General features: G+C 41.3%; 1 protein-coding gene across 3 annotated transcripts in view; it reads right to left on the bottom strand.

Moving 5' to 3' along the window:
- Positions 1 to 6,843, bottom strand: part of LOC132392678 (glutaminase kidney isoform, mitochondrial-like) — an 82,660-nt gene extending 75,817 nt beyond the window's left edge. The window contains exon 1 of one of the 3 annotated variants that reach the window (XM_059966890.1): positions 5,652 to 6,843. In XM_059966890.1, the coding sequence (XP_059822873.1) occupies positions 5,652 to 5,920 (269 nt within the window). In that variant the 5' untranslated portion in view covers positions 5,921 to 6,843. The remainder of the gene's footprint in view (positions 1 to 5,651) is intronic. The other 2 variants (XM_059966888.1, XM_059966889.1) reach the window with 2 other exon arrangements.
- Between the last annotated feature and the right edge of the window lie 20,601 nt (positions 6,844 to 27,444).

The following is a 27,444-nucleotide window of genomic DNA, read 5'->3' as shown; positions in this document are numbered from 1 at the left end:
TGAGAGCATCTTCATTTTACAGAATCTTTACATGTGCCCAAGATTTCTGCATCAGAAAAAAGCCTGCTCCCCACCAAAATCACCTTATAAATGTTATTAATCTATTAGCCCCACTGCAGGAGGAAAAGAAATGCCTGCAGTGCCAATTGGAACTTTTGTTCATTGCATCTACCCCACTCAATTAGTTTCATTCAAAAAGAAATCAATAATTTGACTCCAAACATCCTTTTGAACTTTCCATTCAGAGGTCAAACATTTTCCACTTGCGACTCAGGAAAGAGAACAGAGTACACCACAGGAAAACACCATTTGACCCACAATGTTGTATCAAACCAGCTAAAAAGCAAATCAAAAACACCCAAACACTAATCCCTCTTATCTACACCATACATCATGACTGTATCCCTCTACCTTCCTTGTATACATGTGCCTATCCAAATGTCTCTTAAAAGCTTCTAATATATTTGCCTCTACCAATCAAACTTACCCCTCACTTTCAATGCATGCCCTCTGATACAAGGCATTTCAACCCTGGGAAATAGATCCTTTGCCTGCTTCTCATAATCTTGCAAACTTCTATCATATCTCCCCTTAGAAGCCAGCAAAGAACTAAGTGGAATTAAGAAAACCAGGAGGGGCCATGAAAAGTCCTTGGCATGTAGGATTGGATGTCGAGAGGCCACTTCACAGCAGATGAAGACTCCATGGAAGTTCTGAATTTGAGCTGTTGCTCTCCTCAACGCTGATGGAAGATATTTTCGAAATTCCGAGACATATGTGATTATCAGTGTGGACGGTAATTTATATTGGTCTCCTTCAGTTTTTAGACCACATGATAATGTAGCAGAATTAGGCCATCTGGCCCATCAAACCTACTCCACCATTTCATCATGGCTGATACAATTTTCCTCTCAGCCCCAATCTCCTGCCTTCTCCCCCGTATCCCTTCATGCCCTGATTAATCAAGAATCTATCGACCTCTGCCTTAAAAATGCATAAAGACTTAGCCACCACAGCTGCCTATGGCATTGAATCACAGATGCACCACTCTTTGACAAAAGAAATTCTGCATCTCCATACCAAAAGGATGCCCCTTCATTCTGATGCCATGTTCTCTAATCTTAGACTCTCCCACCATAGGAAACAACCTCTCCACATCCACTCTATCAAGACCTTTTACCATTCGACAGGCTTCAATTAGGTCACCCCTCATTCTTCTGAATTATAATGAATACAGGTCCTGAGCCATCATGTGCTCTTTGTATGACAAGCCATTCAATCCTGGAATCATTTTTTGAACCTCCTTTGAACTCTCTCCAGTTTCAGCACATCCTTTCCAAGAGCCCCAGAACTGCTCAAAATACTCCAAGTGAGGCCTGAGCAGAGCTTTATAAAGTCTGAACATTACATCCTTGCTTTTATATTCTAGTCCTCTTGAAAGGCATGTCAACATTGCATTTGCCTTCCTCACCACAGACTGAACCTATAAATTAACCTCTAGGGAATCACGCTCAAGGACTCGAGTTTTCTTTCTTGTTGCCAATTGACGGGCGAGCAATATGTTACTTTCTTTGTGTGAGGGAGGTTGGGTGAGGGGTGTTTGATGCTACTGTCGCTATATTTTTGGCATGGGAGGAGCTTGGGGTTTGGGTGTGTGATCTGTTAGTTTTGGGCAAGGTTTGGGGTTTGAGTATTGTTTCTTTTTCTTTTTCATGTGGGAGGAGTGCCTCAATAACTTCCATGGTTTTTCTGTATTTTCTGGACATCTAGAGAAGACGAATCTCAGAGTTGTATTCTGCGTACTTTGATAATAAAATGAACCTCTGATTAAGGTGAATCCCTAGACATTCTATACATACATAGGGAGCAAAAGGATAACTAGGGAGAGGGTGGGGCCACTCAAGGATAAAGGGGGTAAAATTTGCCTGGATGCAAAGAATATGAGTGAGGTACTTAATGTGTACTTTACTTCAGTATTTACCAAGGAAAAGAACATGGAAGACTAGGAGATCAGATACATTAGAGCATTTAGAAGTCAAGGAGGAGGAAATGTTGGGCCTTTAAGGAGTATTAAGATGGATAAGTCCCCAGTGCCTAATGGGATTTACCCAGGTTACTGAAGATGACAAGAGAAGAGATTGCTGGGCTCCTGACTGTGTCCTCTCTAGCAGAAGTGAGGTCCCAGAGGACTGCTGAGTGGTTAATGTTGGACCTCTATTTAAAAATGGAACAAGGGAAAATCTTGGGAACTACAGAACCGTGAGTCTCATGTCAGTTGTAGGGAAATAGCTGGAGAAAATTTTTAGGGATTGGATATATGAGCATTTGGAAACTCATGACCTCATTAAGGAGAGCCAGCTTGGCTTTGTGCATGGCTGGTCATGCCTTACCGACTTGATTGAGTTTTTTGACTATGTGATGAAAGAGATTGATGAGGGTAGGGCAGTGGATTTTAATAAGGCATTTGACAAATGCCATGGGAGGCTAATCCAGAAGATTAAGATGCATGAGATCCACAGCGAACTGGCTGTTTGGATTCAGAACTGGCTTGCACATAGAAGATGAAGGGTAGTGGTTGAAAGGACTTATTCGAGCTGGAGGTCCGTAATTAGTGGAATTCCACAGGGATCTGTGCTGGGATCTCTACTGTTTACAATGTATATAAATGACCCGGATGAAAATGTAGATGGATGGGTCAGTAAACTTGCAGATGATACAAAGACTGGTGGAGTTGTGGACAGTGTAGAAGACCAGCAAAGAATACAGCACAATATAGCTAGTTGTAGATATGGGCTGAGAAATGGCAGATGGAGTTTAACCCAGATAAATGTGAGGCGTTGCATCTCAGTAGGGCAAATGCAAGGAGGCAATATAATGTTGAGGACAACATTCCTAAGTGTTGCTGAGCTGAGAGATCTTGGGATCAAAATTTCTAGCTCCTTGAAAGTGGCTACAAAGATTGACAAGGTGGTTAAGAAGGCTTATAAATGATTACTTTTATTACTTGAGGCACTGAGTTCAAAACTCAGGAGGTTATGTTGCAACTTTATAAAACTCCACTTAGGCCACATCTGGAGTACTACATGCAGTTCCGGTCATCCCACTATAGGAAGGATGCTCAGGTTCTGGAGAGAGTGCTGAAGAGGTTTATCAGGATGCTGCCTGATTTAGAGATATGCTATCAGGATAGGCTGGATAAACTTGGGTTGTTTTCTCTGGAGTGCTGAAGATGCTGCCTGTCTCTCCATGTTGTCGTACTTAGCAGCAGCAGCAATTTTAAGGGAACTGCTGACATTCAAGTACACATGCCTGATTATGACAAGTAACAAATTTGGGACTATGGTCATAGCAGGGATGATAACAAGAATCGTACACCTCATTGTGCCTGTAACATCCTTTAAAGAGCTCTTAAATAGTTAAAAACAATCCACAATTTGCATCCACTGGTAGATTATAAATATTATATTGACAGAACTGTGCCAATCATTATTATAAATGGCCACTGGTATTTTATTCTTTTGTTGTTTAACTGTTTCCTGGTATTATCCAGACAGAACTACACACTGTGCTATACTCAAGAATTAGATCTTTACCCACCAGTACTGTAGTCATGTGTGCAGCAATAAATCTATGAGCTCAAGAGCTGGAATTAGTTCAAGGTGGTGAAGAATTCTCAAGTCTGATTCCCAGCTTGGTACAGATGCCATGGACTCCAGTCCAAAAATCTGCCTGATGAAATGCATCAGATTCAAGCACGTAATATCCTCTTGCCAACATACATTAGTTTTACAAATTTAACCATCAAATTTGTCTGCAAAGTATCCGAGAGGAAAACTCTTGAGGCAATCTGTCCATCTGAATCTTAAGTGTGAAGTGTGATCTCATTAGTGGCCCATTTAAGTAAACATAGCCTTTTTAGTAATTCTCCTTGCAACAAACATTACAATTTATTATTTTCTGTACTTGTAAACTAGCCATTTGTGCATCACACACAAGGACACAGATACCTTTCTATTTCAAGAGTTTAGCAATTTCTTTTGAGATGAATACTACCTTTATAGCAGAAGCTATTTGAAGCAGTCACATTAGATTATCAAGAATAAAAAAACCTGCAGAAATATGAGAAGCAAGCAAGCACGTAATAGAAGTTACTCATAAAATTAGATGCACAAAATGAAGTCATTCAGTCCATCTCTTTGAACAAGACCTGTCCTATCTTTTCTCCACTGGATTTAAATGGTTTTCAAATATCATTGGCTCAGCTATTCCAACTGGAGTTATGATTATATATTGTTGCTTTAAAATAACTGTCCTTCTGTCAACAGCTCTTGCCCTTTGATTGAATGGACTTCTTGTTTACCAAGCAGACCTTGCCATGGCCTTGCACCTTGTTTGGCTGCTCAGCACTTTCCTGTCCTGCAACACTTTGTTCTGCATTGTTACCGCTCTTCCCCTGAAGTCCCTCAATGTACTGAGGTGATAAGACCATCTGTAAGGTTGGCCAAACAATGATCTACCCCAATAGATGTAGCAATAATTAACCAAATTACTCATTTCTGGTTTAGACCCCCTCCCCCCAGCAGAATATACGTTTACATTTTCTGACTACAGTCCTTTCTACCTCTGAAGACCATTTCACCACATCCATTCTATGCTTTATAAACGTGCTCCCATGCAAATAGCCTTTCTTACCATTCTGTTGTTGCCCTTCAGTATGATGGGAGGGGGCATACAGGGTCCAAAAATCATGTAGAATACAGGCTCCTATATTTTCTTAAGGAAGCAGGTAAAGTAGGAAGTAAAGAAGGACAATGCCCCAACAACCGTGCGTTTTATGAAAATAAAATTAAACGAACCAAGCAGGGAAAAAAACGTAATTAACAGGCCACTTTGATACGTTAAAAATCAAGCTCTCAATTTTAGAAAGTCAAATCTCTGTGCAAGAGAAAATTAACTGAAAATAGCACTGCGTTGGAAATAGAAGTATATCAAATAGTGGGCTTCAAAGAGCAAGGAAATCAGGAAGAGATTTTAATGGCTCAGTTACAATTGAAGTACAGCGTTTGGATTTGCATGCCACACTTAAAGATAGAAAGGATTCAGAGACATCAAATGATTTACTAGTATGATTTCAGGGATCGCCGGCTTTAGATATGACGTTTTTTATTAAAAAACAAGAAAGAGGATGTTTCGAGAAGATCTTAAAGATAACTACAAAATCACGACGGGCTTAAGACGATTGATATATCCCACTAACAGAGGGGGTCAACAATTTGAGGACGTACAGACTGGCAAAATAAACAATCTGAACAGTCGCTAAAAGATAAAAACAGTGTGCTTTATCACAGCACTGTCCCCCGGCTGGGCATTTTCACAGGGATAGGTTGCTGAATGTGTACGTGCGCGGAGGAGGATCTTCAATGAATTGCTCATCCAGAGACGGATAAGGATTTGACAGGTCGAGCGACCTCCATTGTACCGCCATTCCCCTGACACTAAAATATCCAGTGCTTCAAGGTAATCTGATGCACGATTATCGGATTAAACAAGACATCAGAATTACAGGAATTTAATTGTGTAATTTAGTTGTGTTTCCTCATTCCACGACAACTGCCTTCCGACCCACACGTTTCCATCCTTCCCGTACTTACTTCTCCAGGGCTGAATTATCGGTGGGCACCGGTGAGGTGACTGCTTCGCCCTGCTCCGGGGCCGCTTCCGACGAGCCGCCGGTGCTGTAAGCAGCAGCCCCGAGACGCCGACACCACCCCCCGTCACCATGGTGCAGGCCGCGTTGCAGCTGCTGCTGGAGACTCGACCGCACCGCGGCACCGGCACCGACACCGACACCGCCGCCGGCGGCCAGCTTTAGGCCGCTCTCCAGCAACTCCCACAGCGAGGAGCTCCCCTTCCGCAGCATGACGACGGCAGTGGGCCTACGAAATTCTGCCTTTGTGTGTAAAGCACGAGGCCCCTCAACCGCCGGCTCACGCTGTCCGTCCCAACTCCTCAAGGCGGCGTGCAACCACTTCCTTCTTCGAGCCGCCCCTTGCCCACTTAACCCCGCCCGCCCTGGCGATAAGGCTGCCCGTGATTGGTCGGGTCCTCACGTCAATCAGAACCTCCCGAGTGCTGATGAGTCATTGTCTAGACGCCGAGTTGGAGCGATGCTGCGATCCAAGTTGTTTGACGGGCAGGCGAGAAATCCGAAAATTACTTGTGGCGACCGTACCGCCGGTTCCTTTTCATCCAATAAGTCCGGATGGAGAGGGAAGCTAGGCCCTGCCGACAGGATCGCAGGGTGAAGGGGTGGTTTCCTGCTCATTCAATGTGACTTTACATTATGCTTAATGGGTTATCACTTTGTAAAAATGCAAACGTTTAATGAATGGTCATTCATCTGAACTATTAAGTTTTTTTCTCGTAAATGCTACTCTTTTCCTGGCAAATGATGTTCTCTTTATTTTAAACAATTAGTGTTTTAAAATTGCGATCCAATTTAAATATAAGTGTTAGTTTGCCAATGAATGTTGCCCTGGCTCCCTCTCAAGCTCTTTTCCGTGTCGGTTTCCAGCGCCGTAATGTCCCACCTCAGCTGCGCTGTCCTGGGAAGAAGTACCCGGGGGAGGAATCAGATGGGGAGGGTGAGTAAGGCAGCGAAGGAATGAGTAAATTCGCGAAGTCTTCTTTTCCGGGAAATAGGCTGGCCACCTGGCTCTGACCTACAGGGATCACTTTCTGGCACCACAACAGATTTACCCAGTCAACAGATACAATCGCCCAGGATTTTGCAATCAGCGGCGAGCAGTATCAGCTCGACACTGTCCTCTCCTGCTCCCACTCCCATTCTAGTTTACGTGTCTCGAACCTGCTCGCTGCCAGCTCCCAAGTCAAACTGGACCTCACACTCCAAGCCCTTGTTGCCTTTGGCAGCGTGCTGCTGCTCCAGTTGCTAGATCCATGTGCCTCCCAGACTCAAATACAGGTCTGTCGGCTCATAAACAAACGAAGTGCAGGAGGACCTCAGCAAGTCTGGCAGCAGTTAAGGTTTCGGGCCGAGACCCAGTCCTGATGAATGATCTTGGTGTGAAACGTCAACTGTTTATTCCCTCCATATATGCTGCCAAACATGCTGTGTTCCTCCAGCATTTTGTATGTGTTTCCAGCATCTGCAGAATCTCTTGTGTTTGTTGTTCAGTAATGTGTAGCTGCTTGCCTTCAAGTACGTGGGTGTTGACGGACGTGCCAGACTGACTTAAGCACGGTTTGTAGCAAATTGGATTCCGTAACAAGGCAATGGCTCGGAACTGGGATAGGCTGGAAGGAATACGCCGAGGCTTGGAAATGGACCAATTCTGATCAGAATCAGATTTATTATCACTGTATGTATCCTGAAGTGTGTTACAATACATAATATAGAAGAAAAAATAGCAATAAGTAAATGAATTACAGTATATTGAATAGATTAAAAATCGTGCAAAAACAGGAATAATAAACATTTAAGAAGTGAGGTAGTGTTCACGGGTTCAGTGTCCTTTTAGAAAGCGGATGGCAGAGGGGAAGAAGCTGTTCCTGAATCGCTGAGTGTGTGCCTTCAGGCTTCAGTACCTGATCTAACAGTGAGAAAAGGGCATGCCCTGAGTACTGTACGTCTTTAATAGGAACCGACTAATTTTACAACTTTATTTAAAATGAGATCTTAAATATAAATCTAAAAGGCAATAGATATTCAGTTAATCAGCAATGAGATAACATCAGTGGACAGCAGAACAAAAATTAACGTTCAGGTTGATGACCTTTCATTAGAATCAGGAAAGTGAGTTTTTGAAGGGAAAAAATATTTGCAGAGAAAGGAAACAGGTGACAATAAAGAATGCTTGTAATTGAATGGAGACCATGAGTATTCAGATGTTACAAATGCTGTTGGTGCAATCTGATAAGAAGATTAATCGTGTTAATCATTACTGATCTGTTTGAAGGAAGTATAAATAGAGAGAGGTGCATGAAAACACAGCAGCAAAAAGCACTGCTGGAACTGTGAAATGCAGAACTAGGCTGGAGCTGCATGCCTGAAAGAAAAATGCTGAAAACACTCACCAGCCCATGTTGTTTATGTAGAAAGGGGAAAACTGAGTAAATGTTACAGTTTTGATGATCTTAGAAAATAACAAACAGGATTAGAGAAAGTCAGCAAGGATTTATGAAAGAATCATACTGGAGTTTTATGAACATGGGAGAGATTGAATTTTTTGAGGATGTGACTAAACACATTGATGAATGTAGAGCAGTAGATGCAGTGAATATGGATTTCAACAAGGCATTTGACAAGGTACCCCATGCAAGGTTTATTAAGTAAGGAGGCATGGGATCCAAGGGCACATTGCTTTGTGGATCTAGAACTGGCTTGTCCACAGAAGGCAGAGAGTGGGTGTGGACGGGTCGTATTCTGCATGGAGGTCAGTGACCAGTGGATCAGTGCCTCAGAGATCTGTTCTGGGACCCCGACTGTTCGTGACTTTTATAAATGACCTGGATGAGAAGTGGAGGGATGGGTTTGTAAATTTGCTGATGATATAAAGGTTGGGGGTGTTGTGGATAGTGTGGAGGGCTGTCAGAGGTTACAGCGGGACATTGATAGGATGCAAAACTGGGCTGAAAAGTGGAAGATGGAGTTCAACTCAGATAAGTGTGAGATGGTTCATTTTGGTAGGTCAAATATGATGGCAGAATATAGTATTAATGGTAATACTCTTGACAGTGTGGAGGGTCAGAGGTATCTTGGGGTCAGAGTCCATAGGACGCTTAAAACGGCTGCACAGGTTGACTCTGTGGTTAAGAAGGTATACAAGGCATTGACCTTCGTCAATCGTGGGATTGAGTTTAAGAGCCGAGAGGGAATGTTATAGTTATATAAGACTGACCCCACTTGGAGTACTGTGGTCAGTTCTGGTCGCCTCACTACAGGAAAGGATGTGGAAACCATAGAAAGGGTGCAGAGGAGATTTACAAGGATGTTGCTTGGATTGGGGAGCATGCCTTATGAAAATAGGTTGAGTGAACTCTGCCTTTTCTCCTTGGAGCGACAGAGGATGAGAGGTGACCTGATAGAGGTGTATAAGATGAGAGGCATTGATCATGTGGATAGTCAGAGGCTTTTTCCCCAGGTCTGAAATGGCTAGCATGAGAGGGCACTGTTTTATGGTGCTTGGAAGTAGGTACAGAAGAGATGTCAGGGGTAAGTTTTTTTTTAAAATGCAGTGCGTGGTGAGTACGTGGAATGGGCTGCCGGTGACAGTGGTGGAAGTGGATACGATAGGAGCTTTTAAGAGACTCCTGGACTGGTACATGGACCTCAGAAAACTAGAGGGCTATGGGTAACTCTAGGTAATTTCTTAGGTGAAGACAGGTTCAGCACAGCTTTGTGGGCTGAAGGGCCTGTATTTTGCTGTAGGTTTTCTACGTTTTTTTTCTAGAAGTGAGCAACGCCCATTCAGAGAGAAGATGCAAGTCAGTCAGATTGGCCGACTGAGTGGAAAAGACAGCGACTCGTGTCATTTTGGGCCGCCACTCAAACCTCCAATCATCATTCTGGATTGATTGACAAGAACAAATTAAAGTAAGATGGGGCAAGCAAAGTGGCTGTTGTTGGATAGCCACAGCTCTACACACCGTCCTTACACATCTGGAGAAAAAGGATGCTTATGTGAGAATGCTGTTCTTGGACTACAGTTCAGCATTTAATACCATAATTCCATAATACATAATACATACCATAATACAACAAGAACTCGGTAAGAGTGGGCTCCCTCACCTCTGACCCTAAACACAGGGGCCTCCCAGCACTGTGTCCTAAGCCCCCTCTTTTACTCTCTGTATACCCAGGACTGTGTTGCCATTCACAGCTCCAATCTGCTAATTAAATTTGCTGATAATACTACACTGATTGGCCTTATTTCAAATAATAATGAAGCAGCCTGCAGAGAAGTCATCACCCTGACACAGTGGTGTCAAGAAAAGAAACTCTCCCTCAATGTCACAAAAACAAAGGAGCTGGTTGTGAACAACAGCAGGAATGGAGACAGGCTAGCCCCTATTGACATCAATGGATCTAGGGTTGAGAGGATGAACTGCTTCAAGTGCCTCGGCATAAACATCACCGAGGATCTCGCATGATCTGTACTTACTGGCTGTGTGTAGAAAAAAGCACAACAGTGCCTCTTTCACCTTAGACGGTTGAAGAAGTTTGGCATGAGTCCCCAAACCCTAAGGACTTTCTACAGAGGCACAATTGAGGGCAATCCGACTGGCTGCATCACTGCCTGGTTTGAGAACTGTAATTCCCTCGGTCGCAGGACTCTGCAGAGAGTGGTGCAGACAGCCCAGCACATCTGTAGATGTGAACTTCCCACTATTCAGGACATTTACAGAGACAGGTGTGTAAAAAGGGCCCAAAGGATCATTGGAGACCAGAGTCACCCCAACCACAAACTGTTCCAGCTGCCACCATATAGGAAACTATACCATAGCATAAAAGCCAGAACCAACTGGCTCTGGGACAGCTTCTTCCACCAGGCCATCAGATGGATTAATTCATGCTGATACAATTATATTTCTGCTATATTGACTGTCCTGTTGTACATACTATTACAAATTACTTTAAATTGCACATTTAGATGTAGAGATTTTTACTCCTCGTATATGTGAAGGAGGTAAGAAATAAAGTCAATCCAATTCATTTCAGTGTTAGACTGGGGCTTTTGAGGCTTTAGCTCTTAAAGGCTTCAGTCAGAGAACTTCTTTCTGTTTTATCCCTTCAATATCACCTAGTAAGAGTAATATTGGATTATGAGGAAGTTGTGTTCCTGTAATTTGTTCCAGTAAAAGTCTTAAATTTGTCCAAAAAGGTTGAATTTTAGAACAAGACCATGTAGAATGTAAAAATGTACCAGTTTCTTGGTTACATCGAAAACACTGATCAGATAAATTTGGATTTAATTTATTAATTTTTTGTGGTGTAATATATAATTGATGTAGAAAATTATATTGCACTAATCTTAACTGAACATTTATTGTATTTGTCATACTATCAAGTCTTGACCAATTTGTTTCTTCAATTTTAATATTCAAATCACTTTCCCATTTTTGTCTTGACTTATGGACTCCTTGTTTAATTGCCTGTTTTTGAATCAGGCAATTTGAATACATACAAGATATAAATTTTTTAATCTTTCCTTTTTGAATTAAAATTTCTATTTCATTAGATTTTGGCAATAACATTGTTTGACCTAATTTTTCTCTTAAATAAGCCCTTAGTTGAAAGTAACAAAATAAAGTGTTATTTGATACTTGATATTTATTCTTTAATTGATCAAATGACATTAATATACCTCCTTCAAAACAATCTCCTATATATCTAATCCCTTTTTGAAACCAATTATATAAAAGTTGATTGTCCATTGTAAAAGGAATGTCTATTTTGAATTAAAGATCTCTTTGCTAGTAAAGATTTTTCTGTCTCATCATCAACATTTATCTTATTCCATAGGACAATCAAATGTTTTAATATAAGAGATTCTTTCTTTTCCCGTATTCATTTAGATTCCCATTTATATATAAAATTTTCTGGTACGTTTTCTCCTCTATTTTATCTAGTTCTATTCTAGATATATCTTTCTCAAAAAGATAAAGACTTTGACAACTTCCTCATAATCCAATATTACTCTTACTAGGTGATATTGAAGGGATAAAACCGAAACTCAAACTAAATAAATATCAGAAAGAATTCATAAAAATTGCACTGGCAGTAGCCAAAAAGGCTATTACTTGGAAATCGGATACATACTTAAGTATAGATCGTTGGAAGAAGGAAATTTATGGCTGTATTCCACTTGAAAAAATTACTTACAATTTAAGAGATAAATATGAAACATTTTTGAAAATTTGGCGTCCTTATTTACAAAAGACAGGATTAAATATATAGGTGCTCTGAAGATGAAATAATTGGTTAGTTGGGGAAATAAATAAATATATATACTTAAGTTATTACGAACTCTGTGGAGCATGAGGGGATCTTCCGATATCCAGGCACTCTTTCTTTTTTTTTCCTTTCTTTCTTTTTTATATAGGGATGTTGGGGGGGAGGGGGGAAGGGTATATATATTTTTTTCATATATTTTCTTTTATTTCTGTAATTATTTGAAAACTCAATAAAAAAAGTTTATAAAAAAAAGAGAACTTTTTTCTCCCCCAGTTTATTTTTCCTTCTTTATAGTTGTTTAGTTTGGAACAATAGAGATGCCAGGCAGGATAATGGAATGTTCCTCTTGTGGGATGAGGGAAGGAAGGGAGACTTCCAGTATCCCTGATGACTACACCTGCAGGAAGTGCATCCAGTTGCAACTTCTAACATTCCACATTAAGAAGTTGGAGTTGGAACTGGATGAAATCCAGATCATTCGAGAGGCTGAGGGGATGACAGATAGGACATATAGAGAGGTAGTTACACCCAAGGAACAGGACACAGCAAATTGACTGACATTCAGGAGGGTTGAAAGGGGTTAAACAGCCAGTGTAGAGTACCCCTGTGGCCATCCCCCTCAATGCCAAGTATACCACTTTGGATACTGTTCGGGGTGATGACCTAACAGAGGAAAGTCACAGCCGTGACTCAGGTCTATGGCACTGAGTCTGGTTCTGTGACTCAAGAATGGAAGCGGGCAGTTGAGGCAAGCTGTAGTAATAAGGGATTCATTAGGTAGTGGAATGGACTGGAGATTCTGTGGGTGAGAACAAGATTCCCAGGTGGTATGTTGCCTCCCAGGTGCCGGGGTCCAGGATATCTTGGATCGAGTTTTCAGCACTTTTAATACCCGGAGGTTGTAGTAAATGTAAGTAACATTGACATAGTAGGAAGTGTGATGAGGTTCTACAAAGTGAGTTCAGGGAATTAGGTACTAAGTTAAAGGGCAGGACCTCCAGGCTTGTGATCACAGGATTGCTCCCCAACATCATGTGCTAGTGAGGCCAGAAATAGAAAGATTATACAGTGGCTAAGGAGTTGGTGCAGGAGGCAGAGCATAAGATTTTTAGAATGTTGGACTCTCCTTCAGGGAAGGTGAGACCTGTACTGAAGAGCATTTGTACCTGAACTGGAAGGGACTAATATCCTAGGGGAAAAGGTATGGTATGCTACAGCTGCACGGTGGGTGGGGGGAGTTAAACTGGAATTGCAGGGCGATGGAAACCAGAGAATCAAAAGGAGGTTAAATCCCCAGGACCTGACGATGTGTTCCCTTGGACTGTTGAGAGGCAAGTGCAGAAATTGCCAGGGCCCTAGCAGAGATATTTAAATCACCTCTAGTGACAGGTGGGGTGCCAGAGGATTAGACGATAGCCAATGTTGTTCTGTTTAAGAAAAGCTCTAAAAATAAACCAGGAAGTTATAGGCCAGTGAATCTGACAACAGTAGTGGGAAAGTTATTGGAAGGTATTCTAAATGATCAAATATGAGTATTTCAATAGACATGGACTGATTAAAGATAGTCAGCATAGCTTTGTGCAAGGTAGGTCCCGTCTAACCAATCTTGATTCCCCCCCCCCCCCCAAGGAAGTTACCAGGAAAGTTGATGAAGGCTAGGCAGTGGATGTTGTCTTCATGAATTTTAGCAAGACGTTTGATAAGGTCCTACATGGGAGGTTGGTCAAGAAGGTACAATCACTCACCATTCAAGATGAGGTCATTTGGATTAGACATTGGCTTTGTAGTAGTCAGAGGGTGATAGTAGCTGGTTACCTCTCTGACTGGAGGCCTGTGACTAGTGGAGTGCCAAAGGGACTGATGCTGGGTGTGTTGTTGTTAGTCATCTATATCAATGATCTGGATGTTAATGTGTGTTAACTGGATCAGCAGATTGGCAGATGAGACCACAATTGGAGATGTAGTGGACTGCAAGAAAGACTACCATGGCTTGTAGCGGGATCTGGACCAGCCGGAAAATTGACTGGAAAATGACAGATGGAATTTAATGCAGACAAGTGTGAGGTGTTGCACTTCATTAGGATCAACCATTTTAGTACGTTTCAAAATTATTATATAGTGCCAAAAAAAAACAATAATGAGGTAGCATTCATGGGTTCTTAGGCTAATCAGAAATCTAATGGTGGAAGGGAAGACGCTGCTTCTGAATCATCAAGTGTTGAGATCTTCAGATGCCTGTACTGCCTTCTGATGGTAGTAACAAGAAGAGGGTACATCTCAGATGGTGAAGGTATTTGGTGATAGAGATTGCCTTCTTAGGGCACAACCTCTTGAAGATGACCTCCAAGGTAGAGAAGGTTGTGCCCACAATGAAGCTGGCCATGTCTACAATACTCTGCAGCCTCTTGCGTTTCTGTACATTGGAGACTCCGTACCAGGATGCAGTGCAATCACTCTCTCCAACGTACTTCCATAAAAAATGGCACATTTTGGTGACATACCGACTCTCCTCAAACTACGAGCAACGTAAAACTGTTGTGCTTTCTTTTAACTGCATTGGTATGTAAGACTCAGGATGGATCCTCCAAGATGTTGATGTCCAGGAACTTGAAGCTGGTCATTCTTTCCACCACTGACCCCTCAATAAGGGCTGGAGCACATTCTCCTTCCTGAAGTCTAAAATCCATACCTTGGACTTACTGATGCTCAGTGCTAGCCTGTTGTTGCAACACCGCTCAACCAGACAATCTATCACACTCCTGTACAGCTCCTTCTCACCAACTGAGAAGTACCCACAACAGTGGTATCAGGGAATCTTTAGATATGATTTGAACTGTACTTAGCTGCTCAATCATGAATGTAGAGAGAGTAAAGCAGTGGGGAAACATACATTCTTGAGATGTGCCTGTGCCAGGGAGAGATGTTATCATCACTCCAGACTATGATCTCCTGATGAGGAAGTTTTAGAGGGAAATACAGGGTTTAGAAGCTTGATGATTAATACTGAGGCGATGATAGCATTGAATGCCAAGCGATAATCAATAAAGAGCCACCTGACATATGCTTTGCTGTTGAAACAGGAGCATTCCTTATAGCCAGGGAACTTCATGGTTGTTTTGCAATCACAGAACACCCCTTCCCCCTTCTGTGTACACTTAAACATGAAGAGAAGCAAAACATTTTTGAAACCTCTTAGGAACATCTCTTTTGATAGAAAAATAGCAATAATATTTTGGATCAAACACCACTAAAAGACCATGAAAAGAATGGGAAACAAGCAAAAAGATGATAAGTGGTATTCAATATATGTCTTTGATCAGATTAGTTAACTGTTTTGTTCGTTCAAATGCAGTGTGATGCAAACTCCTTTTTTGAATTTCTAATCACTATTGTGGTTATGCTCCAGAAGTAGCGTGTCCATACTTCCAGTTCCCAAGTGAAATGAACCACTATTTGCTCTGCCTTCTCAGCTGGGATCATGGAGAATGGCTGATCAGTGCAGAAACAAATGTCACTGTGAAGGTTGAACACTCTAGTATCATTTGTTTGGTGACAATAAAGTAAAGAAGCCATATACATCAAGATGTATTCCCCCATGCCCCAACCTTAAATGCCAAGGCTTTGAAAATTGGCTTAATGGTACAGTGGACCAGCGGACTCCCCCCCCCCCCCCCCCCCACAAGTATATTGCTGGACTTTTAAAGTGGCTTCAAACTAATTATCTTTATTTTCCTAACCACACTTTCCAGCGATGTCTTCTCTTTTGATTAATTATGAATGACTTCCAATCACCAATTATCTAATAATATAATTGATAAGATATATATTAACAATCTAGCAAGTGATTTGGGCAAGAAAATAAAATTAAAACAAAAATTGCAATGAACAGGGAAGTAGCTTTGAAAGAGTTTATAACCTGATCTTTCTCTCTTTATGTTTAAGTGAAAATGTACTCTTTAATATGCATAACAAATAGAGTTCTAAATTATAACAAAATAAGAGAAATAACTGCTTGTATATTTTGGTCTACTACGTAATAACATTGTTTCCTTTACTGTCTTATCAGTTAAATAGAAATAAATTCTGAAGTGTGTGTTTTTATTACAAAAGAAAAATTAACTATGCTCTTCTATAATTGTTAGATCCAAAGTAAATTGTGTTTTTAATTTAATGAGACTGAAACACAGTTACTATTTGGTTCATTAATATGAATGTTTATATGTTGGCATGCTGCGCTATTTACAACTGTTTCATTGTGGATTAATATTAATGTATTATACCATTTAAGGGCACTTTTGTTAGAATAGCTGAATCTGAACAACTGCTCTAAAAAGGGTAAAGCACCATCCCGACTTCCAATTGGAAGTGCTCCCATTAAAAGAACTATATCTCAATTTGTGACTCTGCCTTTGCTGTACCACAGCTTCAACATGAAAAAAATGTGAAATATGGCAAGCTTCTGTATGAAAATTATATAGAAGGCAATTTTATAAAGCTTACCATAAACGTCAACATGCTCTTGCATAGCAGAGAGATGCCTGAAACAGAACATTTAGAACAATGAGTTCAAATAAACCAACAAATGTTTTTAAATTGAAAGAACAATGAGTGAGAACACTCGGGTTACATTTCATAAGAACGAAAAAGGATGTTAAATAGACATTGCAGAAAGATGTTAAATCTTTTTTTTTTGTTGGACCCCATCAAATCCTTGATTTCACTATTGAGGCTGCACCATCTGATATTCTAGTCCAAGTTCAGGACATAACAGACCATTTGATTGGTATTCCACCAATCTAAGTATTTGTTCCCTAGGCCAACAGTACAGTATGAAACATTTGCTAACTACATTGCAGTTACTCAGCGAGGTTAGTCTGAAAGCATCTCCTTAACTCATGAGAACCACCATTCAAAAGGACCAGCGCTTTAGATAGTTGCCATCTCCAGTTTCTATTTCAAGTGACATGTCATCCTGATTCAAAGATCCAGGATATAGTCATTGTCACCAGATTTAAATTCTGGAAAGGCACAACAGGAATACCTTCATTAGAATGTTTTCAGCAGTCTTGGAAGGTGGCTGTCTCACATTATCAAGGGTACTTAAGGATAGGATGGACAATGAATGCAGTCTTTATCATTGATGCCTATAATCCTGTAATATGCATGATTTTTAAAAAAATCAGATCCAGGTATGTTGACATGGCTGATGGGCATTTTTTCTGACCAGGCCTACACTACAGCCGGAATGTGATGGAGATGGTGTAGGAAGGAATTGGAATCCAATGTTCTGGTTGCGAGAGAAGAGGCATTGATGCACTTGGGTGGTGGTTTTAGGAATAGGAGTTGGCGCTAGGGGAAAATAGAGATCTGATGCAGTATTTGATTGAAATAGGCAATGAAAAGGCATTATAGTCATCTGCTATTGTGAAATGTAGTTTCTGAGTTAATGTGTGGAAAGAGATCAGGAAACTTGCCTTGAGTTGAGGAGAATAGAAAGGAATTAGAGACTTTGATGTCCAATGTTTTAAGTCACAGGTGGGCGATGTAAGAAAGTTCAGAAATAGTGATAGAGGAAGTGGCAGGTTGGAATGGTTAGAGTTAGATATTGAACATCAACAACCTTGACAATTCATGGAGTTGTGAAAATTGGGGACTCTGTTGAAGAGTTTTCATAGTGTGATAAAATTTGATTTTCAGAATGAGAAACGTAGGTCTAAAATACTAATGAACTTAAATAAAATCAATTACAAAGGAATGAAGGCAGAATTGACTAATGGGGGCTGGGGCACAAAATGGTAGATAAACTGTGGAAGGCATTCGAGGAAATATTTTATACTGCTGAACAAAATATATTCCACCAAGAAACACAGATTTCATGAGTAGGATGATCCATCTGTAGCTATAAAAAGTTAAAGATGGTAAAAGATTTAGTGAAGATATATACAATGTTGTTAAGGTTAATGATATAATTTGTTATAGAAGATTATCATTTGTTTTAAACCAGAGAGCACAAGTAATCTAATAATATCAAAAGAGAAAATAGCATACGGGGAAAATTAACTTCATCATCATTATGTTCCGTGTAGTATGACATGGCTGATCATGAGCTTCCCATTAATCTATAATCTGACTGTGATTATTCTTGGCAAGCTTTTCTACAGAAGTGATTTGCCATTGACTTCTTCTGGGCAGTGTCTTTATAAGATAGGTGACCCCAGCCTTTATCAATCTCCTTCAGCGATTGTCTGCCTGGTGTCAATGGTCACATAACCACAACTAGGATATACACCAGCTGTTCATACGACCAACCACCACATGCTCCCATGTCTTCACCTGCCCCTGATCAGGGAACTAAGCAGGTACTACACCTTGCCCAAGGGTGACTTGCAGGCTAATGGGGGGAGGGGGGAGGAAGGAAGAAACTCCACCCCACCATCCAAGAGCTAACAAGAAATATTAAGAAAATAGTAAGAACACAAGGGGCAACTTTTTTTCATCCGGAAAGTGTTCAGCATATTGAATGAGCTACCAAAGGAAGTGATTGAGACAGGTACATTAACAACATTTAAAAGAAACTTGGACAGATATTATGGAGAGGAAATCAGAGATACGGGCCAATGGATCAAGCTTAGTTGGAAATCTTGGTTGGCATGGACCGGTTGGGCTGAATGGGCTGTTTCTGCACTGAATGGCCATATATCTATATAACATATCAAATATATAAAGAGACCAGCTCAGGACTTCAATAGATGATCTTGGGAGTTACTCATAAAATTGAGGAAATGGCAAAGAAAAATGAACCTTTTCCCAATCTGAGATCACAGTAGAAGACGACAAAAGTTTTTTTCCACAAATAGAAGAAATCCAGGGACAAAGAGTCTGTGGGTGGGGGAAGGAGGTGAGGACTTACCCGAGTCCAAAGGCTTGGATGAAGCAGGAGATTTGCAGTCTGAGGGAGGGTTAGATCTGTGGCATTCAAGATCTATACCAGTAGTCCAGGTATGACCACAGATGGCTATTTTAAGAGCAAGGAAACAATTCCAATTGAAGTTAGAAGTGGAATCAGATGTATGGCAGCTCTGGAAGTGTTTGCAGGCCGTTACTTCCTGCAAGAAGGAACTCAACATGAGTGGCTTTGATGCTTTACTCCCAGATGAGGTCAACACCTTTTATGCATGCTTTGAAAGGGAGAATCAAACTACACCTGCGCAAATCCCTGCAGCATCTAGTCACCGTGTGATCGCAGTCTCAGAGGTTGACATCAGAACACAGTCCAAGAGCAAACCCTTGCAAAGTGTCAGAAGTACCTGGTAGTGCAGTGAAAACCTATGCAACCAACTGGTGGAAGCATTCAAGGACAGCTTCACTGCTGCATTTAGAGGTTCTCAACAGCTTCAAAAGGGCGACAATTGTACCAGTGCCCAAGGGCAGGACAGGATGTCTCAATGACTATTACCTAGTGGCATTCATATCTACTGTATGAAGTACTTTGAGAGGTTGGTCATGACCAGAATCAACTCCTGCCTAAACAAAGTTTAAAGTAAATTTATTATCAAAGTACATATATGCAACCCTGAGCTTAATTTTCTTGTGGGTGTTCACAGTAAACACAATAGAATCAATGAAAGACCACACCCAACAGTATGGACTAAAAAGTATGAAATACAAACTGCAAACACAAAATAATAATAAATAAATATCAATAAATATTGAGAACATGAGATGAAAAGTTTTTGAAAGTGAATGCATTGGTTGTGGGAACAGTTCAGCGATGGGGCAAGTGAAGTTGAGTGAAGTTATCCCCTTCAGCCTGATGGTTGAGGGATAATAACTGTTGCTGGACATACTGGTGTGGGTCCTCAGGCTTCAGTACCTTCTTCCTAATGGCAGTGATAAAAAGAGAGCGTGGCCTAGATGGTAGGGGTTCTTGATGATAGATGCTGCCTTCCCATGACAGCACCAAGATGTGCTTAGCGATGGAGAGGGATTTACATGTGTTGGACTTGGATGTAGCCATTGTTTTTTGTTGGCATTTCAATACCATGCCATGATGCAAACAATCAATCTATTTTCCACCATACATTTCTAGCAGTTTGTCAAAATAATGGCCAACATACAGAATCTTCACAAACTTCTAAGTAGAGGTACTGCCGTGCTTTTGTTGTAATTGCACTTGTATGCCGTACCCAAGACAGATCCTCTGAAACGACAACACCAAGGAATTTAAAGTTGCTGACCCTTTCCACCTGTGATCCTCCAGTGAGGACTGGCTCATGGAACTAGTTTCTTGCTCTTGAAATCAATAGTCAGCTCCTTGGTCTTGCTGATATTGAGTGAGAGGTTGTTGTTGTGGCACCACTCAGCCAAATTTTAAATCTCCCTACAATAGGTTGATGTGTCAGCACCTTTGATTTGGCTAACGACACTCCACGCTGCATCCGCAAAGGAAACAACATTATGAAGGACTCCATGCACCCCTCATACAATCTCTTCTCCCTCCTGCCGTCTGCGAAAAGGCTACGAAGCATTCAGGCTCTCACAACCAGACTATGTAACGGTTTCTTCCCCCAAGCTATCAGACTCCTCAACATCCAAAGCCTGGACCAACACCTTGCCCTACTGGCCTGTTTATTATTTATTGTAATGCCTGCACTGTTTTTGTGCACTTTATGCAGTCCAGTGTAGGTCTGTAGTCTAATGTAGCTTTCTGTGTTTTTTTTAATTACGTAGTTCAGTCTAGTTTATTGTATTGTGTTATGTAACACCATGGTCCTGAAAAAAATTATCTCATTTTTATTATGCACTGTATCAGCAGTTATGGTCGAAATGACAATAAAAGTTGACTTGACTTGACCTGGTGCCAGCACCAAACTTAAAATATGCTGTTGGAGTTGTGTTTGGTCTCACAGTCACTAGTATAAAGTGATTAGATCAGTGGGCTAACACAGCCTTGTAATGCACCTGAGTTAGTGGAGACGTTGCCAATCCTAATGCACTGGGGTCTGGAAATGAGGAAATAGAGGATCCTTTTGCACAAGGAGATATTGAGGTCTTGGTCTTGAAACTTATTGATTAGTTTTAAGGGATGATAGTAGCGAATATGGTCAATGAACAGCATCCTGATGTATGCATCTTCACTGTCCAGATGTCCTAGGGCTGAGTGAAGAGCCAATGAAATGGGATGTGCTGTTGACCTGCTGTGACCATAGGCAAATTGGAGCCAATTCAAGTCATTTTTCAGGTAGGAGTTGATATGTTTCATCACCAGCCTCTCAAAGCACTTCATTACAGTGGATGCAAGTGCTACTGGATAATAGTCATTGAGGCAGGTTACCATGTTCTTCTTTGACACTGGTATAAATGAAGCCTGTTTGCAGCAGGCAAGTACCTTAGACAGCCAAAGAGAGAGAGTAAAGATTTTGTACTTGGCCAGATACCCTGTCTGGACCGGATGCTTTCCATGGGTTCATCCTCTTGAAGGATGCTGTCGTGTCAACTGTAGAGACTAATCTCAGGGTCAGCAAGGGTTGTCGGAGTTCATAAAATGCCTCCTCATTTTGATGGTCAAAGCGAGCATAAAAGGCATGGAGCTCAACTTGGAACAAAACTTTGTTGTCACCTATGCCCCTTGGTTTTACTTTGTAGGTGCTAGCATTAAAGCTCTGCCACAGCTGTTAGGCATCCTTCAGCATATTGTGGAACTCATTGTTCTTCCAGGGTTTTTAGTTAGGAAGACAGAATGGTTGTCAAGACACACTCATCTACAACTGTTTTTATAAAGTCTGTGACAACTGTGGTGGATTTGCTGAGATCCTCTGATGAATCCTTGAACACAGCAAAGCCCACCAACTCCGCACAATCCCATAGCTGCTCCACTGCCTCCCATGAGCACCTCTTCATTGTCCTTCCTTCTGGAGCCTTGCTCTTCAACTTCTGCCTATATACGGGTAGGAGGACAGCTAATTGATCAGATTTCCCAAAATGCAGTCCAGGCATGGAACAGTAATAGTGGTCAAGTGTGTTAGGACACCCCCCCCCCCCCGACCGCCATTTGCTGCAGGTTACATGTTGATAATTGGCCAGACACTTCTTCAAACAAGCTGGATTGAAGCCCCTGACAGTGACTTGAAAAGTGTCGGGGTTGACTGCTTCTTGTTTGCTGATGACAGCACTCAGTACCTCAAGAGTCATTATAACATGAAAGGATCAGGACCTGCTGCAATTTGCTTATCACCACAATAGGTCTGCAGTGGATGCAATCTCTCTGCAGCTCTGTAGTTGTATCAATGGCAAATTTATAGATGGCATCCCAGCTTTGCCTAGCCACACAGTTGCAGGAGTAAGGAGGGTAGAGCAGTGGGCTAAGCATGCATCCTTGAGTTGTGTCAGTGTCGATTGCCATTGAGGAGCAGTTGTTATTTCCGAACCACACTGACAGTGGTCTCCCAATGAGGAAGTCATAGATCCAGTTGCAGAGGGAGGTGCAGAGGCCTTTTTGATTATTACTGAAGGAATGATGGTGATGAATGCTGAGCTGTAATCAATAACAGCAGTGGATGTCAGTCCAGGTGATCGAAGGGTGAATGGAGATCCAGCAAGGTTGCATCCATCATTGATCTATTGTGGTGATAGGCGAATTGCATTCTGTCCATGAACAACCTCTCAAAGCACTTCACAGAAGTGTGCATCTGGGTGATAGTCATTGAGGCAACTCGCCCTGCTCTTGGGCACTGATATGATTGGCACACTTTTAAAGCAGATGGGAACCTCTGATTGCAGCAGTGAGAGATGGAGGACGTCTTTGAACACTCCCACCAGTTGGTCGGCACAGGTTTTCAATGCCCTACCAGATACACCATTAGGGCCTGACACATTGTGAGCTTGCACCTTCTTGAAAGATGTTTTCATGTTGGCCTCCAAGATATAGATCACAAGGTCACCGGGTGCTACAGGGAACCACACAGGAGTAGTTTTATTCATGAGAGATTCTGCAGATGCTAGAAATCCACACACAAAATGTTGGAGGAGCTTAGCACATCAGGCAGCAGCTAAAAAAATCAGTGATCAGATGATGTTTTGGGCCAAGCCCCTTCTTCCAAACTAGTTTCATTCTCCTTTTCACGATGTGCATCAAAGGTGTTAAGTTTCTGGGTGGGAAGTAACATAACTATTGATGTCCAGTTTCATTTTGTAGGCCTACAAATCCTGCCAGCTAATGTGCATCCAATTCTGTCTCGAACTTAAATTGGAACTGCTTTTTCCACTTAAAAATAGCCTTCATTTGGTCATATCCAGACTTCTTGGATAGTTCTGGATCACTGGTCTTGAACACCAGTGATCTAGCCCTCAGAGTACAAATCTCCTGGTTCATCTGCAACTTTTGGTTTGGGTATGTCCAGTATGTTTTCAGAGGTACACACTCATCAATAAAGTTGGTAACAACTGTTGCATATTAATTCAGATTCAAAGATGATTCTCTGAAAATTGTGCTGTCCACTGACTCAAAGCAGTTTTGTAAGGGCTCTTTGGCCTCCCTAGACCATACCTTCTTGGTCCTCACAACTCGTGCTGAAGTCTTTAATCTCCATCTGTTCAAGTAGGGAAGTGTTGCTGCAAAAGTAATAGATTTTTGCTGAAACCACACCTACAGTATTGCATACAATTTTGTCTTCAGTATTTTAGGAAGAATGTATTTATGTTGAAGGCAGTTCTGAAGATAGCTTCATGGGAAGAAAAGATTGACTTATGAGGAAAGGCTGAACAGTTGGGGCTACACTTACTGAAGTTCAGAAGAATTATGAGCTATATTATTGAAACATACAATATGAGAAAGTGCATGTTGAGAAGACATTTCTTCTTATGGGGGCTTCTAGAACCAGGCAGCACCATTCAGAATACAAGTCAGCTGTTAATTTGGAAGGATTTTCTCCACTCTGAATGTTTTGAATCTTTAGAATTCTCCACTTGGATAGCCAAGAAGGCTGAATCATTGAATACATTCAATGCCAAAAAAAAGGTTTGTTGTTCTATAGTGGAATCAGCAGTTAATGAGAACAGAGAGCAAAGTGGAACTCAGGAAAAGATCAGACCAGCCATGACATTAGATTACAGTGCAAGTTCCAGGAGGTATATCTGGCTGATTCTGATTCTGTTATTATGCATCACTGGATTCAACACTAGTTTCACATTGGAGTATTAAAATACTTTGATTCTAACCCTCAGTATTATCATAACCATGTTAATTTAGATAGGATCACCAACCTCAGTTAAATCATTTCTCTTTGTCATTAATTCAGTCTTCTAGTTGTTAAAAACATTTCTCTAACTTTTATTACTTGGCGCTATTTGGTGTGTTTTGAATGCTTCTGATTTTCATTTAGAAATTATTAAAGAGGTCTATGGAATCATTGAGGTGTCTAAACATCATTGGGGTATCTAGTGCAAGGCCCTGGGACATTTTATTTCTACAGTGGCAAGGCCAACATTCATTTCCCATCCAATATGGCCTCAAGAGGGTGGTGATGAGCCACATTCCTGAACAGCCTCAGTCCTTCAGGTGCAGGTACTCCTGTAGTTCTATCGTGGTATTTCTAGGATTTGTAACCAGCAATGAAAGACTCTCAGAATTGGAAGTGACTTGGAGCAGAACATCATATGATGCTGCCCTCTCCCTTCTTAGTCGTAGAGGCCATCAATTTATGATGTTAGAACAACATAGATGAGTAACTGCAGTGCATTTGGTAGACAATGAGAAATGTGTATGGGAAAGAATGAATGTTTAGGATGATTGATGGGATGTCAGTCAAGAACCTTACTTTATCCTGGAAGGAACTAAACTTAAAGGTTACAGAACCATAGAATCACAGAACAAACCAGTACAGAAACAGGCACTTCAACCCATCTGGTCTTTGCTGAACTCTTAATCTGTCCAGTTCCAGTGACCTACACCATGACTATAGCCCTCCATAACCTCTCCCATCCACGTACCTATCCAAATTTCTCTTAAATGCTAAAATCAAACCCACATCTACCACTTTGTCTGGCAGTTTGTTCCACACTCTCACCACCCTCAGTGAAGAAATTCCCCCACATGTTATCCTAAAAAATTTCACCTTTCAATCTTTAGACCACAAGATATAGGTGCAGAATTAGGCCATTTGGCCCATCAAGTCTGTTCCACCATTTCATCATGGCTGATCCAATTTCCGCCTCAGCCTCAATATCCCTTCATACCTTACCAATCAAGAATCTATCAACCTCTGCCTTGTGTATACATAAAGACTTGACCTCCACAGCTGCCTGTAGCAAAGAATTCCAGATATTCACCACTCTCTGGCTTAAGAAATTCCTCCTCATCTCCATTCTAGAAAGACTCCCCTTTATTCTGAGGCTGTGTCCTCTGGTCAGAGACCTCCCACCATAGGAAACATCCTCTCCACATTCACTATCAAGGCCTTTCACTATTTGGTAAATTTCAATGAGGTCACCCCTCATTCTTCTGAATTCCAGTGAATACAGGCCCAGAGCCATCAAACGCTCTTCATATGACAAGCCATTCAATCCTGGAATAATTTTTGTGAACTTCTTGAATCCTCTCTAATTTCAGCACATCCTTTAAGATAGGGGCCCAAAACTGCTCACAATACTCTAGTTAGTCTGACCTCAGTTTTTGGGTAGATGTTGGAGTCAGTTAACAAGGATGAGGTCGCCGGGTACTTGGAAGCATATAATAACATTGACCATAGTCAGCATAGTTCCCTCAAGGGAAAACCTGCCTAACTAATCTATTGGAGTTCTTTGAAACAACAAGCAGGATAAAGACAAGATAAGGAAAATCAGTTGATGTTGTGTACTTGGATTTTCAGATGGTATTTGACAAGATGCCACACATGAAGGTGCATAACAAGCTATGAGCCCATGATATTACAAGGAAGATTATAGCATAGATAAAGCAGTAGTTGATTGGCAGAGTGGAAATATAGTGAACCTTTTCTGATTGGCTGCTGGTGACTAGAGGTGTTCCACAGGGGTTTCTGTTGGGACCAATTCTTCTTACATTTAATGTCAGTGATTTTGATGATGAATCGATTGCATTGTTGCAAACTTTGCAGACAATTTGAAGATAGGTGGAGGGTAAATAAAAGGCAGATGGAATATAGTGTCTGGAGGAGTATGGTCATGCACTTTGGTAGCAGAAATGAAAAGGGTTGACTTTTCTAAACGGAGTGCAAATACAAAAAATAAAGGTGCAAAGGGACCTGAGAGTCCCTTTAGGATTCTCTAAAGATCAGGCTTTCTTCTGCCTCTCTCCCTTTTTGAAGTCTGGAGTGACATTTGCAATTTTCCAGTCTTCCGGAACCATTCCAGAATCTAGTGATTTTTGTAAGACCGTCACTAATGCCCCCCATAATTACTTCAGCCACCTCTTTCAGAACCCTGTCGTGGACACCATTTTGTCTAGGTGACTTACCTACCTTCAGGCCTTTCAGTTTCTAAAGAGCCTTCTCTCTAGTAATGCTAATTTCATACACTTCATGACCCCTGACACCTGGAACTTTCACCATACTGCTAGTGTCTGCCACAGTGAAGACTGATGCAATAGACTTCAATTCATCCAGAATTTCCTTGTCCCCCATTACTACCCCTCCAGCATGCAACAGCACTGGACCAGTCATTTAACACCAACCACAAGAGCAGTCTTGCAGCTGTCTTTCAGGAATTCACCAGCTTAGGCAATATTGTTATCAACAGTTTCAGTGACACAAAAATCCCCCACCCCAGAGAGCCCTTCTGCACTCAGTTCTCATTCAGTGTGGTGTTCAACAGAGAAGAGTATTCATTAAAGGAGAGCTCTGTGGTAATCAAAGGGTTTTTTTTGCCCAAAGATGGCCAGATTGTATGAGATCATATAGGGAATGACACCAATACTCAGGATTTGTAGATTCATTTCTTACTAATTAAACAGCACTGTGCCATCACATCTGACTGGATTAGAAGAGAAAGGTCCAGAGTGTAAACTGCTGCTAGATTGTTCTCAAATTATGAAGATCAGATTCATGAGATCTTTTCAGGTCCTGTTTATTGGTGTGCCTCTGGCTTGTTGAAACGTACAAGTGTCACATTATTTCTATACTGATTGAGTCAAATTCTATTGGTAGATGGCCATTGAATCCTCAGGTTTGATGCCAATGCAATTGCTGAGATGTTTGTGTGGGCATTCTAATTCAGAAGTCTGTAAAATGCTCAGTAGGGTTCATCATTGGACTACACACAATTCAAAAAGCATGAAGTTGAGATTCCCAGCACTTATACTGCAGGATCGGTTCATCGATCCTGTGTCAAGATCAGATGCAGCTTCAATGAATTCATTTAATTCAGTGGAGATTTTATAGTTAGAAGGAAGAAAGGGAAGACCAAGGCAAGATACTTTAATTACTTTGGTTACCAGATTTTTAATAATTTCTCCT

This window comes from Hypanus sabinus, chromosome 4, assembly GCF_030144855.1.
Source record: "Hypanus sabinus isolate sHypSab1 chromosome 4, sHypSab1.hap1, whole genome shotgun sequence".
Taxonomy (NCBI): domain Eukaryota; kingdom Metazoa; phylum Chordata; class Chondrichthyes; order Myliobatiformes; family Dasyatidae; genus Hypanus; species Hypanus sabinus.
The sequence above is the reverse complement of the archived record's forward strand: the minus strand, read 5'-3'. Positions and strand labels throughout refer to the sequence as shown.